Here is a 13,367-nt window from a genome sequence, read left to right as displayed (position 1 = left end):
CGTCGGCCATTACTTTGGAAACAATGTCTGTCAAAAGATTTGCTTTGTAAACATTAGCACACACGTCAGCAGCGTACACCCATGGGCAAATAGTAGACGCTAAATTAACCAATCAGAGCGCGCGCTTTGCTTTAGTTATGTTACAATATTATTTAAGTGGCCCTATTAAGTAAATTTAGTCAACTGGCGAGGTTTCTTAAAGAACAAGTTCGCATTTAGCGTCCATAGTTTCACGTGCCTTGCAGCCGCAAGATGGCAGGATTCCATGTCCCGTGGACAGAAATGTTGAAAATTTTTTTAACTTCCCACATTGATTTTTTGTTCATTTTTGGACAATGTGGAGATAATTGTATATAAAATCTGTTTCTTTAAAGAAAAGTAGGTCACCGAACGTCCAAGATCGTTAAATCCAGGCAAAGCTATAGCAATGGCCATCTGCTCTATCATTGTTCATTTCATTACTTAGCGCGCGGTCTCATGCATGGGAGCAAGTTGAACAAGTTCTGAGACCAATAAGCGCACTGAACAGATCTAGACAATTGCGAAATTCGAAGGTAAAATATAAATTTATTTTTTACTAAGCGTTGTCCTCGGGGTCGACATAGCCATTGCTTAAGCTCTCTAATAGCGTTTCCCACAACACCTTACCTGTAGTCACCAGTTCCCCCCGGCCAGCATCTTCAGTCACATATTCATTATACACTGGTTGTGAAAACCGTGGCGGGTTGTCATTCACATTCTGAAGCGTCACTTCAACTCGCACGGTCCCATTCAGCACTGGGCTCCCGCCATCTTGCGCTACCACGACAAAGGTGTGCGAGCGCGCGGTCTCGTAATCCAGCGGTTTCGTCGTAGTGATTTCCCCCGTGTACGGATTCACAGTGAAGTAGGAATTCTCCATGTAATATCTGAACTGGCCGTTTATACCAGAATCACTGTCTTGAGCTGAAACCGACAGCACAGTTGTGCCCACAGGGGCACTTTCCGGTAGAGTGTATCTGTAACGTTGTTGAGAGAACTCTGCTGCATTATCGTTAACATCTTGAAGAAGGACTTGAACGTTAACTTCGGAGGACTGGTACGAGAGGATGCCCACCTCTGTGGCTCGTATTCTGATGTAATAGACGTTCGAGTCGCGTTCGTAGTCAAGTGGATTGGGGAGAGCGAGACGTCCAGTGTTGCTATCCAGGATAAAACTATTTTGGACATTCCCTGGAAATTAAAGTGCAAAGTTAGATTTTTCATGGCCTTCAAAATATACAGGCCAATGTGAATTTTTACCAGCGGATATCAGCAAGTGCCTAGCAGTAAGTGTTGCATTTACAGTCTAACGCAATGAAATGGAGCATGATCTCGTGATTCAACGCACGTCCTATCAGGGCTCGAAATTAACTTTTTCGTTCGGGAGCCAGCTGGCGACTAACGGAAAAAATTTTGGTCGCCAGATCGTAAATTTTGGTCGCCAACTTATTTTATATAATTATAACTTACACAAGAACACGATTTTATACGTTACTTTGCATGCAAGAAAAGTCACAATTGAAGAGCGTAAACAATTAAAAACAACACGAGTAACACTTAGTTATAAAGCTACTGTTGTTCTCAGGTGATATGTCTCTGGTCCGAAGGTGATGGTTATCTCCATAGTCATTTTAAACAAAGCGAAGCATAAAACGTTTTAAGTCCGTGGTTTTCATTGTCAGGCAAACACGGGTCCTTGCGTATTTTCCCTTTGCTACTTCTTCGAAATGCCGTTCTTTATTTTCGACTTGCTTTCCTCGCCGCCTTTCGCTGCCGACAAACAACGCCATGCTTGAATCTTCATTCCCCGCACGTAAAAACTCACGTATATTCCTTCAACTGATTGGTATCTGCCGCCATTTTCGCGGCAAATGAAAAGCACGTGGTGTTGAAGTGCGCCTGCGATCCCAGTTTCGGAAGAAGCCACTGAAACAATATGGCGCGCCGTGAACGCAGTATCGACGTGTCGAAATACATTCAATTTTTTCGATTATCTTGTAATATTCAGACATTGTTTTACCGGGGACGGAAAGGTGAGTTGTATACTAGCTACCATATCCGATTGATTTCCTAAAATAAAGATTGAAAAATAAAGTTGTGTCGTGGTTTTCTTTAGTTATCGGACAAAACGCGAGTCGCCAGTGCTCAATTTTTGGTCGCATTGGCGACCAGTGAGTCACAATTTCGAGCCCTGCCTATAATCTGGAGGTCCCGCGTCCAACCGACCAATTCCTGAATTTGTTCTCGGTATTCCCAAATTCAACTCCTCAGCCACAGCTGCGATTCTAAACCATGCTAAAATCTTGGCTAAACCAAGAAAACCCGTTGCAAAAACACTGCAGAAACTAATACTTCCAGCCAAACATTCATTAAGGTAAGCACCATGTTCCCTTCCCTCTTGTTTTCAGCGAACGTCAAACAAAGGTCTGAATTTTGCAGTTATCCATTAGCCATTTGTGCTAGAAGTTTTCAGTTTCTTGTATACGTACGACATGGAATCGTGTGTCGAGCTTTAAACTCGCTGTTTGTTGATTTTTTTTTTTTTTTTTGGTTGATGTGTTTAATGTTGATAGCTAGGCGAACAAGGCTCTAAGTTCCATCAGGAGAGAACAAAAGAGTTAATCTCCTATGTGCGTCTCATTAAGGTAATCCTTCTCAAGTTATTTTTAGATTTGGTACCCAGTTTTCCCGCGGATGTAAGCTCGCGCGGTCTGCGCGTGTTTCCGTGGAGGATGAAGATGCGCGTTAAGCCGCTCGGACTCTCCATGTAAACAAAATTCGGGTCATAAACTAGGAGTGATTTTAAAATAACTTGAGTCGGATAGCTTAAGAATAAGAGGAAAATGGAGGATCGACTCTCTCACCCTCAAACCTCTCTTGGTTTCATTCACTCGCCTTACCGTGTACGACAGTGTATGACACTGACGCCCCAGAGTAGCTGTATGCCTTAATATGGCCAATAGTAAATCCCCTCTGTGTGTTTTCTTTGATAGTGAAAACGTATTGATCCTGACTGAACGAAGGCGGATATTCCCCAACTTGCACGTGCAGTATAGCCCGTGCGTCACGCGAGGGCGTGTCGCTGTCACTCACGCGTATTGTCAAATTGTAAGAGTCTGCCATCAGCACCTGTTGGCTAAGTGTTTTCACTTTGCCGCTCTCAGCCTCGACCTCGAACACGGCGTTTCCATCATTACTGCTGACCAGCGAGAAACGCAGATGGCCTCTCGAGTCTCGATCTGATGCCGTTAGTGTATACACCACCGTACCCTGGAGAGGATTCCTATTGACTTTGGCCACGTATAGCCCGTCACTTTTTTCCATGCCAAAAGCCGGTGAATTATCGTTAACGTCCTCAATGTTTACCATTACGTCAATATTGGTGTAATCCTTCAAATCTTTCGAGTTCTGTACCTGCACTATAAGAGAATAATTCTGCGTCGTTTCAAAGTCAAGTGGACGCGAAGTGCGAATTTCTCCGTTTTGACTGTTTATGCGGAAAGGTGCGCCCAGCGGGGAAATGATAGAGAACTCTGGATTTTTAATATTCGCTGCATCTTTCACTTTGATGATTACATCGTCTTGTTTGACGTCTTCAGGAACACCCTTTTGTAGTTCCCTCTGTTGCATGTGATACTTAAGAAACACAAGCCTTACTGACGTAAACGCACTCTTGGAAGGAATCCCGCTATCCACAGCCTCAATTCTGAAAACAAAAGGCGACCGTAGTCCAGTGAGAGTTTTCTTAGTTTTTAGGCCCCCTTCGGAGTCAACAGTAAAATATGAAGCTGCCTTTCTGTCGCGGATCTTGTATGCGATGACGTCACTAGCATCCCTGTCACGTGCCTTCAACAACATCACGTGACTGTCAGTAACGGCGTCAGCTAAGATCTGTCCTTCGATCACTCCGCCCTGTATATCCACAAAGTAAGGTTCATTATCATTGAGATTGACAACCTTTATAGCTACCTTGACGTAATTCATTCTATTGCTACTGTCTATCGCCATGACAACGAGGTCGTATCGTGCCACAGTTTCATAGTCCAGCGGTCTAGCTGTGGTTATCGACCCTGTCTCGTCATTCAAATGAAAATCTTCTCTACCGTTTCCGTGTAATATTTTGTAGGAGACCACAGGGTCGACGCTTGCCGCCTCGACACGAATGACCTCCGTTCCCGCTTTCTTGTTTTCCGTTACGCGCGCTTCGTAAGAAGAGGAAAGGAACCGAGGGGGGCCCTCAATGGCGTGAATGGTAAGAATGACGTCGGCGGTCGCGTTTCTAACAGGCTGCCCGAGATCACGTGCCATGACTTTGAATTTGATTGGTTTCAGTGACGTCAGGGGGCGGGCTACAATGACAGATCCGTCAACAGAGTCTACACTGATGAACTTCTCCGAGTTTCCTTCGATGATCGAGTAGCTACAAGAGAAAAAGGAATGAAATAAGTTTGTATTTCACCACCTACATCACAACATGCAGCTAAGTATGTTGACGATTTTCACAAGGTGACGACTTGGTAAACCGAGTAACAAATAATTGAGTAATAACTTTAAAACGAAATAGGGCGCTTTGACGTGCAAATCCAAACTTGTGCTTGTTCAACAAATGAGTAAATGATGTCTAAACCATTTGACGAGTTTGCAATTCTTATAAACCAACCATACATTAATACACGTGAGCACATGTGACTGAAATCGTTTAAAATAATAAGAGGGAAAGACACTGAGTACAAGTTTTGTTCCCACCGTATGTAGTAAAGCTAACGAACAGTAAAGATTCAAAATTCTGAGTGTGCTTTCGAAATTAACTCCTACTTTCAAGAAAAATGCTTGTTAATTTTGATAGCTCTTTATTGGGTTCCGTTTCCTTTGACCAATCAGAGTCTAGAACTACTGGTTGTGGCATGTTAGTTTTCCCTGGCGTCAACTCCGCCTCTGACAATTCTTCGACTGGATTGGTCAAATTAATCAAAGGGAACCCATCAAAAAGCGGAGCAGCACGCTTCACTAGAATATACCTCAAAAGACCATTCTCAGCCCAGTCCATATCCGACGCCACCACAGCAAAAATCCTGGATCCGACTTTAGCATCAACTGGAACCCTGGCCCTGAATTTGTCTGTGTCAAACACAGGGCTGTTATCATTCACATCTGTTACAACGACAGTAACACGCGCTACACTGCTTAGCGATGGCTTCCCATCATCCTCCGCGCGCACCACAAGTACGTGCTTCTCCATAAGTTCCCTGTCCAATAGAACTTCAGTCGTCATTAGATGACCGCTGGCTGATATGTGAAATTTGTCGCTTGTTCGTGCATCCTCCACACCCACTACTGAGTACTTTACTCGGCCATTCGAGCCCTTGTCGCCATCCACCGCCGACATAACAGCTATTGTGTGATATTCGGGTAAATTCTCCGACACGTAGAACTTGTAAGCGCTCGAGCTGAACGCGGGTACGTTGTCGTTGATGTCTTTTAACTTCAGCAAGACGCTTGGACCGACATGGGTTCTCAGATCATCCGCTACGTTTATCTTGAGATGGTACGAATCTTGCTGCTCGTGATCGAGTGGTTTATCCACTCGAATCTTCCCAGTGGTATCTATACACCAATGACCTGCTTCATTACCACTTGGCATCCAGTATTTCAACGTGACCCGACTCTTGGCGGCACACTCAACCGGAGAATTCCCCACGGGTATGTCCTCTGGCACATATTCAGCCACTTCCTCGCGGGAAAACCGCGGCGGTGGGGTCGCTTTGTTGATCATGACCACCACATTCGCTTTAGCGCTTCGTCTGGGAGGGGTCGATTCGGTTGCCGTGACAACGAACGTTCGCGAGTTGCCCTGGGAATAATACAACTCAGATTTGGTCGTGATAATCCCCAGATAGGAGTGGATGTGAAAATGTTTATCGTTAAGTGTGTAAGTGACAGACGAATGGTTGCCAGTGTCTTTATCAAACGCTTTGACTGTAGTCACCAGAATCCCTGGGGGTTCAAATTCATCCACTGATATAACGAGCGGGTCCACGGGTAGAGCGAACCGGGGACGATTGTCATTGACATCCGTAACATTCACGATCACTTTAACCTGAGAACAAAACAGAATTACAACAGATTAAACTCAAATAACATACCTTGAATTATCACAAAAGAAGGTAAGTGGGTTCAGCTTATCGGAAAAGCCGTACAACATATTTTGCCCCCATCAAAGAGACCTGTTATACAATGCTTTCGAGTGGTATACCGCGAAAGATTTTAATTGCTCAGTGATGTTATAGATGTCACCGATTTGATACGCTCTGGAAAGAACGAGCGTCACTAGTGTTAAACTATTGAAATATTCAAGGTGAATGATGAGAAGACATCGCATAACTATTTTATTTCGTAGCTTATAGGAATTCAGTCATGGCATTTTGAGTTATTTTGGCCACGAAGAAAATCACCTATAAACTGAAGAGAACCTTAAACATAGAAGAAACTAAGATAAATAAACACCAAAGAGATAATAATAAACCATAAAGGAACAGGGATGGTAAAGGATGGAGAAGATTAACCCGGATTACAAACGACGAACTTGAAAAAATTTGGCTCAACTTTTGAAGATACGCAAACCGTGACGTAGCTTGTTTAAAGCCCGGTCCACAGCCACATAACACACGACAGATTAAAATGGAAACGACGTAAATACAGTGTAGGAATGTCTCGTCTTTATGCCTACCTCAGTTGGAAGTGAAGGCGTGTCAAGTGAGAGTCCATTCTGCACCGCACGCACAACCAAGACATGCTGTTTGACTCGCTCGTAATCCAGTTGCTTTTTAAGAGTGAGCACGCCACTGCGAGTGCCCACGCTGAACTGGTTCAGCGGATCACCACCCACGATGAAGTACTCCATAGAACTACCTAAGCCCATGCTCTTTTGCGCGCGTACCGTTAACAGTGCTACGCCCGTTTTGAAGTTCTCACGGATGACCTTGCGATAAACTGGCCTCAGAAATCTGGGCGGGATGTAAGACAGCGCATGAACTGACACCGTGACGCTGACAGCAGACTGTCTGTTGGGTGTACCCTGGTCTGTCGCTCTTACTGAGAATTCATATTTCTCGTTCGTAAGGGAGCCCAGTCCTTGTTTGAGCTTTATGATGCCTTTAGTCGGATGAATGGAAAAGACATCATTTGAAAGTTTGTATGTTATCTCAGCGTTTGTACCCTGATCGAGGTCGCGGGCCTTGACTGTCAAGACAGTCGCGCCCATACTGGCGTCGTTGGGTAACGACACCCAGTAAGACGACTGCAGAAACTCAGGATCGTGATTGTTTGTGTCTTGAACGTTGATGGTCACGGAAGCAACGGCAGACTTTCGCTGGGCAGCCTCTGCGTCGTCTGTGGCGCGAATCGAAAAGGAATACTGATTAGCAGAAGCCCAGTCTAGGTATCCCAGCAGGACAAGAGCGCATCCTTCAGGAATCCGTCTGACAGTGAACGTGTCCATTGTATCCAGGTCCATATTTTCCATGTCACACGTGAACTTTCCATTCTTGTCTCGGTCTTGATCTGAAGTTTCTAACACGGCTACTGTACCTTCCACGTCTGCATCTTCCAGCACACTCACTGGGAGAAAAATGGCAGAAATGTCTACAGTCAGTGGAAAGTTGGTTTCTGAAAGATATGTTCAGCATCGGTGGACAATTGAAAACATTTTTCAAATAGGGGTTAATGAGGTTGGTGAACCCCCGGCCATTGTGGGATTCAACCCAAGACGTTACGGGCAAGCCTAGACTTTTCAGTCGCCACGCGGATGCACGCGCTCGCGATTTAATGTGCGAAAAGTTGCCATGGCGATCACTTCCCCACCAAGAAGCACTTCTTCTGTGACAGAGTCTGCTACAGAGTCTGCTCTAATTAGTTTCCGGTTGAAACAAAAATGATCCTGATTGGTCAATTTGTTTGGTGCGAATACTGAACCCTTAAAGGGTCTCAGGCTGCAATAGGGTTTTGTGCATGTCAATAAAAAGACTTAGATGTGTAAGGATGGCTAAAGAATCTGTCCTCCTGGGACCCAACTCTCCCCTCCCAGGTCCTTTGACTTTTTTATAGCAAAAGTAGCCGCTACGTAGGCCGAACAATAACAAATCAAATATTTTCAATGCTCCCCCGATGCTCGGCAACAATATAGTATTTCAAGATGAACATACAAACTAGCAATACAGTTTTCCAAGGTACTAAGTTAAACAAGTCACGTAGCGTACCTGTAATTCAGTACCCGCCCATCGACAGAATGCGAACAAAGAATAGTTTTCCAAGGTAGTCATTTGCGTATCGTACAGTTAAGCGTTACCTGCACGTGATTCAATACCTCCCCTCAACATAATACTTACTACCAATGTATGTTTTCTGCAATCTACTAAATTGGGTACTGTACAGTAAAGAGTAACCAGTAATTCAGCACCTGTCCACCGGCACAATACAAACTAGAGAGTGGTATAGTTTAAGAAAGTTAATAAGTTTAGTACCGTACCGTGTAGCGCTACCCGTCATTCAATACGGGCCTAGTACTTCCCTTAAGTTGGATTCAAAGTTGTCAAAGTTGCTGTGATTACGTGTTCCTGTGAGTATTGTACAGTCGCCAAAACCTTTCTGTAACCTTGACGACAACGGAGTATCTTGCAAGATCCGTCCGCTTACATCGCAGGGGAAATTACCAAAGAAATCTTAAAAGAAACCAGTAAACTGCGCGGAAAAAAAGGTGACCGCTTCCGAGCGGCGTCGATGTGTCGACTCATCGCTGCTTTTGATTGGTCAAAAAGTCATCTCTGCTCTGATTGGTTAGCGTGTGTTGCACGCGTTTCCTGAAGAGTTTGGGAGAAGATACAACCAAAAAACACTCAAAAACAAGGTCACTTTCAAGAGTTACTCGAAAGCCCCTCGAAACACATTTTCAATCAAAGTCAGTCATTTTAAGTTCCACAAGAACGTGAGTCAGTACACAAAGAGAGTAGCAACACATCTTCTGAAAAAAGTGTCTCTACGAGACATGTAAGTCATCAAAATATGTTATGATAATTCGCACTCAAAGAAAAAAAGAAGAAAAAAAACCTAAGAGCTTCAGTCTGCTTGTAGCTCATTGCGTCTTTAATATTAAGGATGTTTGGATTTTTTCGGCGCACAAACTCTGAGAAAAAGATAAGCTGAGTTCAGGATTTCCAGTGCTAAACAGTTTCCTTTCACAGCAACTTTCGTTCAAGTTTTATTAGCTGTTGTTGTGTAACGAACGTCAGCTGAAGCCTTCAAGTGTCAGCTAGTAAAGCAGTATAGTAATCACTCTATACTCATCCAAACATAACTCAAAGCAGATGGTCAAGGGAACCATTCACCTTTCAACTCGAGTTGTCATTAGTTTGATCTGTGCAAGTTAATGTCTCCAACTTAGGACACTTAGAAATGCAGGGGCGGATCTAGGGGGAGGGTGTAGGGGATGCCCCCCCCCCCCCACCCTGAGATGAAGTATTCTTCTTCGCATTCACTTTTAAAATTTGTTTACCTCACCAGTCAGTTACGCCTTTCCTTAGTGGTGCCCACCTTTCTAAGAAAAATCCTGGATCCGCCCCTGAAATGTTACTAAAGTCGAGTTCATACAAGAATTAGAGAGATTTAGAAATGTCAGTCCAAGCAGTATGAGTCTGTGCACATCACCTAGTCAGTTAGACAACTATATGTTTTGTTGAGTCCGTGTCTGAAAGCAAATCAACACTTAGGAGAGAAGAGAACCAAAGAAAGAACAGAAAACATAGGGCTAATGTTACCCTTCACAGCCGCATCCTCATCGGTTACAAGAAACACAGCCAGAAGATCTGTTCCGATTTTGGCAGATTCCAAGACTGTTACTGAATCGCAGAGGAATCATGTGTTAAGTTATCAGCATGAATCAGTAGAAATGTGTTTAAGAAAGAAAAAAAGAGAACACGTTACATAAGGAATTAAGTTGGTTAGTTACACAACAAGATGAAGTTAGTGCAACCAGCTAGTCAAGACAGTTAATTGCATGCATTAGGAAAATTAATTTCCATACTATATGTTACGGCTAGCAACAGATTAACAACAAGCAAGATCATAAATACATTTAGCATTAACACAGTACGTTTTATTTACAACATTGATGATTGTCCTGTTTGCTGATGGTAAGGTTACCATGTTAGGGCACTAAAAAGCTGCCTTACTAAGTTATTTACTAAGTTCCTGGTGAAGTGTGCGGGGGTTTCATTAAGGGCTGGGCACCATGCAAATTGACCGGCTGTGAGGATGATTCTGCCTGCCTGGTTTGATCACCTAGAGGAACACTTGTCTTATAAAGAAGCTCAGTTTTACCCGCCTGAGAAATCCAGTTACTCTCCTGATCAAATCGTCAACAAAACCCCTGCACGTGGGGCAGAGGATACAACCAGAAGAAGGGAGGGAGGGACAAGGATGTTATTTTAGCCATGAACAAGACATTTTAAGATAATATTTGCCCTAGAAGTAACATGTAGTACCCCACAGATTGACTTAAAAGTGACGGTGTTGGATGAGACAACCTCTCACCAAAACTGAATTCATTTTAATGACACTGTGCTTGTAGGCGGCTACTGGAAAAATTATTTAATTTGTCTTTATTTAATTATTTCCAACATAACATGTAGACATATGTGTTAAGTACAATTTTGGACTATACTCATGTTTACAAAACAGCCATTTCCCTCCCGCAGAAGGTTTTTGGTTTCCACCCCACTCCCCTTCTCGCAATCCCTCTGGAAATTCCAGTTTTGGTTCAAACATTCCTTTAAAGCTTTTGTTCCTGACGACTCCCCCCCCCCCCCCCCCCCCCCCCCAATGGTGTCCATTGGAATTTCCAATTCTCCTCACTGGGGTGGCTATGATGATTCTAGAACCACACAATAGTATGGTAGTCTACTGTCTTAGCATGTCATTAATGTTATAAGTACCAATGCATGGATTCAAACATTGGCGATTAGGTAGCTGTACGGTCAGCAAGTTCTAACTAACCACGTACCTTCATAGTGACTCTGAGAAAATACAGGCACATCATTAGCATCCTGCACAATAATGTTAACCTTCGTTGTTGCTTTTCGACTGGGTACGCCATGATCAGCAGCCTGTATAACAAGTCTGTGCAATGACTGCTTCTCATAGTCTAAAGATTTGTCGACTGTTAACACTCCAAGTACTGGGTCGATGGAGAATGGGTCATCGCCAGAGATTATAGAATATGTGAGGTTTCCATTCTGGCCAGAATCAGGGTCATGAGCGGCTAGGCAAAGCAAGTTTGATATGGGACCAATATTCTCAGTGACAGACACCTGTGGGATTCAAGTGAGATTTTATTGACTTTGAAAGACATATAATTTCCTCTTGTGGAAGGTTTTTGCTCATAACTGCCAGTCAAACAACTGTCTACAGGGCTCGAAATTGTACCCGATATGATCTCATGCATTCATGACTAAATGTTCGGACACTAAAACTTCCCCCTCTTCAGTCATAATTTTGCAACTAGTTTTCAACTAAACTAGTGCAAAATTTCAATTGTTTTGTATGCTAATTACTATGGAAATACAAACATGCATGGGCAAATCCTGCCTAATTTATCTTCCATATTGCCAACAATATTCACTCAATCAGATGCCACTACAGCGGTTTCCTTATGAATATATATACCTTTGGTGCATAGTAAGCAAGCATGGACTTTAGTCTCAAATGATTAATCTGACAAGAAATTCATCATCTTCGAGGCCTCTGGAACCCCATGTACAACCCAGATTTTATCAGTTTCCGTCTGAAAATGACCACGAACACATGCATGATCAATTGATACTTGCCTTGTATCTTGTTTTCTGCAGTCGTCAGCAGTGTTGTTACTTCGATCGTGCATTCACACTCGTCTGTCCTCCATGCCCTCGGAATTCCAATCATAAGTACCCCCATGCCTTTGGATTTGCAGTTCAAAGAAGCCCCCCTTGCACACAGAATTCCAAAAAGCCACCCATGGTATAGGTATGGATATTTTCTGGAATCACCCATTGGAAGTCTGGGTTCCACTTAGAACTTCCCTAAAAATAGTGCGTTGCTCAGCTCCAACTGGAAATTCCAAGTGGGAGGGGAGTACAGATGCCAAAACTTTTGACAGAAAGTATGAAGCTCAACTGGAAATTTCAGAGGGTTTGGGAGGGTGGGGTGTCAAACTAAAGAACCTGCCATGGGGATATGATATTTTCGAAACAGTTCATTAACTCTCATGACTCACTTTGTATTCCTGCTTTTCAAAAGATGGACTATTATCATTTTCATCAGAAACCATGACAACAACTTGAAATGGTGAACTTGTTGATGATAGAGCTCCCTTAACCTGGGCATAAACATCAAGGATGTAACGATCTTTACTTTCACGATCAAGAGACCCTGTAGTTGAAATGATCCCTGTTGGAAAAGGAAAAAGGAAACAAGAAGCAAATTGAACAACCTTATAACCCAGTGCAAGACTTGTTTAAGGTACACAACAATGCAAGACTGTTTGAAACTCCAGTAACTAACACTATACCAATACATTCGCCACAGAAATATCAAGGAGTACATCATTTTTAATATTATAAACAGTGCTGGTCAAGGGCAGATCCATGATTTTCCAAGGGGGGTTGGTTAGCACTTTGGGGTTGCAGAATCAATGTAGCGTGTTCCCAAAGTGTTGCAAGTTGTCAGAATTTACACCTAATTTAAAACTGATACTCCAGAAATAACACCAATGCCACAAACTAGAAATTAGGATGAGGTATCTGTCCAGAGTTTTTGCCTTTATTTCTGCCAAAATAATCACAATCATTTTCAGTTTTTTTTATTTTTTTCAATTTTTGCTTCACCAAGAGGGAGGTGGCTAGCCGCCCAATCCACCCACCCCCTAAATCTGCCCCTGCTGGTAATAACATCAACAGATGGCTGGACCTTTTCTCATTACTTCTGTACCTTCTTCATAAAAGTTAAATTTTTTCTAGATATATACTTTTAATTACAGTGACAACAAAGATTTAGAGACAGAAACAGCAGGTGTCCAAGAAGCGAGGTTCTACAGCACTTCTATAGTTATTAAATTTTGACGAAATTATGCAGCAAGAACACCTGACTAAATACGAAATGCAGATTAACCCATTGACTCCTGGATCTTTTTGACAAAAAATGCATTTTTGGACATTTTGGAGATTTTCAGGCTGGATATGGGCCAAATTAGCTCCAATCTACTCGCAAAGGCATTTGCAACATGACAGCATGCCTTTCTTTCCACTAGCATCGTGTTTTAC

At 43.1% G+C, this 13,367-nt stretch overlaps 1 protein-coding gene across 1 annotated transcript in view; it reads right to left on the bottom strand.

The window, feature by feature from the left end:
* Positions 1-13,367, bottom strand: part of LOC110059709 (protocadherin-like protein) — a 38,830-nt gene that overhangs the window by 20,383 nt on the left and 5,080 nt on the right. The window contains exons 2-7 of the mRNA XM_020766434.2: positions 12,323-12,495; positions 11,075-11,381; positions 6,749-7,638; positions 5,040-6,118; positions 2,922-4,441; positions 649-1,212 (exon numbers count right to left, since the gene is read on the bottom strand). Coding sequence (XP_020622093.2) covers positions 649-1,212; positions 2,922-4,441; positions 5,040-6,118; positions 6,749-7,638; positions 11,075-11,381; positions 12,323-12,495 — 4,533 coding nt within the window. The remainder of the gene's footprint in view (positions 1-648; positions 1,213-2,921; positions 4,442-5,039; positions 6,119-6,748; positions 7,639-11,074; positions 11,382-12,322; positions 12,496-13,367) is intronic.

The sequence above is a fragment of the Orbicella faveolata genome, unplaced genomic scaffold (assembly GCF_042242905.1).
Source record: "Orbicella faveolata isolate gen_17 unplaced genomic scaffold, um_ofav_v1 contig_3, whole genome shotgun sequence".
Taxonomy (NCBI): domain Eukaryota; kingdom Metazoa; phylum Cnidaria; class Anthozoa; order Scleractinia; family Merulinidae; genus Orbicella; species Orbicella faveolata.
The sequence above is the reverse complement of the archived record's forward strand: the minus strand, read 5'-3'. Positions and strand labels throughout refer to the sequence as shown.